The 3,456-nt window shown below is 40.6% G+C and overlaps 1 protein-coding gene across 1 annotated transcript; it reads left to right on the top strand.

Annotated features, from left to right (window-relative positions):
- The first annotated feature begins 2,525 nt into the window (after positions 1–2,525).
- On the top strand, positions 2,526–3,095 carry LOC148953485 (uncharacterized). Its single transcript, XM_089087980.1, has one exon. It carries the CDS (start codon positions 2,526–2,528, stop codon positions 3,093–3,095), a length of 570 nt encoding a protein of 189 aa, XP_088944106.1.
- Positions 3,096–3,456: the final 361 nt, after the last annotated feature.

Genomic DNA, 3,456 nt, shown 5'->3' with positions numbered 1-3,456 from the left:
CTTTTTTTTAGATTCGTAATTCTTTAAATATGGTTTACCAGAAAAACATAGCTTAATTAATTTCTTTTAAAATTGCTTATTCTCTCACTGCCTGCTTCGATTACTAACTTTTCGTATTTCAGGTCCTTCCTTCGAAGAGAAACTTCTATTGCTAATGAATCTACAGATGATACGAGGGATTCAGTATCAATTGCAGGACCAGCTCTCATTGAGAAAGAGAAGAAAATTCCCGAGAGTGTTAATTTAGGGAACATCACGAATCTCAGCTGCATAGTGAACCTTCGATTTTTCGTCCAGGAGCTCGCAGAATTTTTACTGCAATTTCAATGTAGAGAAGAAAGCACCGTTCGTGTATATAATGTTGGCTTAGAAATCACACTAGTGACAGAATGTGCTGCCTGTAAGTCGGAAAAACTAATAAAAAATGAGCCTGACCCCCCCCCCCCCCGTGATAAAGATCATATAAATTTTAACATCTTTTCCGAAGAAAAGCCCAAAGAATCAATTGAACGCTACACAAATGTGCATGGAGACCTCAATTTGAAGGCTGTGTGAGGTGTCATGGGCTCAAGAGGAGGCTACGCAACATTTTGTGAGATTCTAGGTGTACTGGGGGTGGAAGGCATGTCACAAAATTTATTTTTGAAAACTCAACTTTCTGTAGGGAAAGTATGGATGGATACTTTGACAGATATTTTACTGGAGAATGGAAAGGAATCCCTACAACTTGCAATTCACGAATATCGATATGTCGATGATACATAGGGGAGAACTGGGCGAAATTGGACAGGGGCGAACTTGGACGTCGAACCTAACATCTAGCCTATTGCTTCTATCGATCCACAAAAAATAGGGAAGATGGGGCTTATGTATGTCTACATTGGCGGGAAGTTTGAAATCTAACGGAACTGTTAGCACCAGGATAAGAGGTAAGAAAGTTTTTTGATGCTTAAAAAAAATCTGGGAATTACAAGATCAGCTCGATTCGCGGTAACAAAAGGTGGTAGTTTTTATTTGCTGTTGATATTGTACAGTTGCTAGATACATCCTCTATCTATGCCCTGAGTTTGATTTGTCTATTCCGAGTACTTCTTTTTCAGGACGCCATTTTCTAAAATTGGTTCAATAGGGCCGAGATTGGACAGCAATTCGGGGGTGACTTTGGACACTGTCCAAGGTCTCCCCGTGTGTCCAACTTCACCTCGTGCTATTTTTGTTTATCATTTTAGAGAATGTCTTTGCCTCTTTGGAGGCAATTTTTAGAGAATTTCTTAACTAATATTTGGAGTTTGATCGATTATGCTAGATGGCGTTGCTTGTGTGTAAATGGGTTTTTTTTCGCACAACACAACGAGGTTAAGTTGGCTGTAACATTAGGTTAATGAAAGGAGCAACATTAAAACTTAAAACAAACAGAAATTATTCCGTATATCCCCTCCTCAACGCCTCGCTCTTTACTACGCTAAAGTTTGACTCGTTCTCACAACTCTATTTTCTTAAACAATAAAAAATTTTAGCGTAAAGAGCGAGGCGTTGAGGAGGGGACAACCCCTTTCATATACGGAATAATTTCTGTTCGTTTCAAGTTTTATTTTAATTACGCTCCTTACTTTCAGTTAAAAAAACTTGTCTTTTGTAATTTAATTTCAGGACGTTTTTGAATTAATATAGCTTCAATTTTGGCTCATCGTACCTGAATAATCCACACAAAATTTGTGTATCAATTTTATTTATTTTTTGGCTATATGGCTTTCTTGAAATTTTTTTCTGACGTAACTTATGAATTCACTGACATAACAAACTATATTCGTATATTTTTATTACGTATTTTAGGGGGTTCACCCCCTAGTCAATACCTCACTCTACGCTAAAGTTCAAATTTCGTTCCAATGCTTTAAGAATGACCCCTTAATCACAAAAGTCGTTAATTAAAAAAAGTTTTTTTTTTAATTTTTAATATAATTTTTTTTAATTACATGATCAAACAATTCGTGGTAACGAACTGTAAGTAAGTAGGGACCCGGTTCATATCATTGCCTCTTAAAGCTATTTTCAGGTTATTTTCCGTGCATTTACTGTTTGTTCTTTCTAGTTGGACAATGGTTCGCAACTACATCAGGAAACACGATCTACCAGATGGGGAATCCATGGAGCAGGCAGTGAATGCAGTCTTAGAGCGTAGACTATCTATTAGAAATGCCGCAAAAACCTATGGACTGAAGAAATCAACCGTCGCCTATGCTCTGAAAAATCGACAAGGAGTTACTGAAGAACCTCGAGCGAATCCAGTTACACCCCCAGGTCGCCCAAGCCCATCCCCCAACCTGAAGAGAAAAACAGTTTTCTCTAACAAACAAGAAACAGAGTTTGTAGACTATCTCCTAAAATGTCAGCTGATGAATCACGGCCTCACTCCGAAATAAACGAGGAAACTTGCCTTTGAATGGGGCAAATTGATTGGCGTCAAAACGCCGGAGAGCTGGGTGCGAGACGACATAGCTGGGGTTGACTGGTTCTCAGGCTTTATGAAACGAAACCCAGAGCTATCTATTCGTAAGCCTGAAAATACCAGCCAGGCAAGGGCTGCTGGCTTCAATTCAGTGGTTGAGAATCTGTTCTTCGACAACCTGCGGAAACTCTACGAAAAATTCAAGTTCCCGCCGAACCGTATCTGGAACTGTGATGAAACTGGCGTTCCTACTGTATTGCAAGCTCCAAAAGTAATCGCAAGGAAAGGATCAAAGCAAGTTTCCCAGACAGTGTCAGCAGAGAGAGGGGAAAATGTTACAATGCTCAGGTTTATTTCAGCCACTGGTCAAGCTCTTCCCCCCGTTTTTATATTCCCACGGGTGAAGGTGAACGACCGGCTTTTTCGAGAAGGCCCCCCAGGATGTCTCGGGCTTTCTCACCCTAGTGGTTGGATGACCTCCATCAATTTTGTAGCTTCTATTGAGCACTTCATCAAGCTGGTGAAGCCATCGAAAGAAGACCCTGTGCTACTGCTACTTGACAACCACAATAGTCATGTTTCGGTGGAATTAGTGCGGCTGTGCAAAGATAATTGGGTCCACCTCCTGACCTTTCCTCCCCATTGATCCCATCGCTTACAGCCATTGAACGTCTCTGTCTACGGACCATTCAAGTTTGCGATGAGAGAATCACTGAACACCTGGCTGCAGATCCATCCAGGTCAACGAATTACGATTCACGAGACTACCCAGCTCTGCAAAGAACCATTCCTTTGCTAGTTCAACCCAGAAAATATAAAAGTTGGTTTCACGAAAGCTGGAATTTGGCTCTTCAACAGAAGTGTATTTTCTGAGGTAGACTTTCTACCTTCTGAGGTGACAAATAGCCCAGCCGCAGACGATTCATTACTAGATATTCAACCAATATCCTCTCTCTCTTCTCCTTCACCTTCTCGTCCACAAAGCGAGCTATGAAAACAAACTCCTG

Source organism: Artemia sp. Qi Xiang Cuo, chromosome 4 (genome assembly GCF_049724085.1).
Source record: "Artemia sp. Qi Xiang Cuo chromosome 4, ASM4972408v1, whole genome shotgun sequence".
NCBI lineage: Eukaryota > Metazoa > Arthropoda > Branchiopoda > Anostraca > Artemiidae > Artemia > Artemia sp. Qi Xiang Cuo.
The sequence above is the reverse complement of the archived record's forward strand: the minus strand, read 5'-3'. Positions and strand labels throughout refer to the sequence as shown.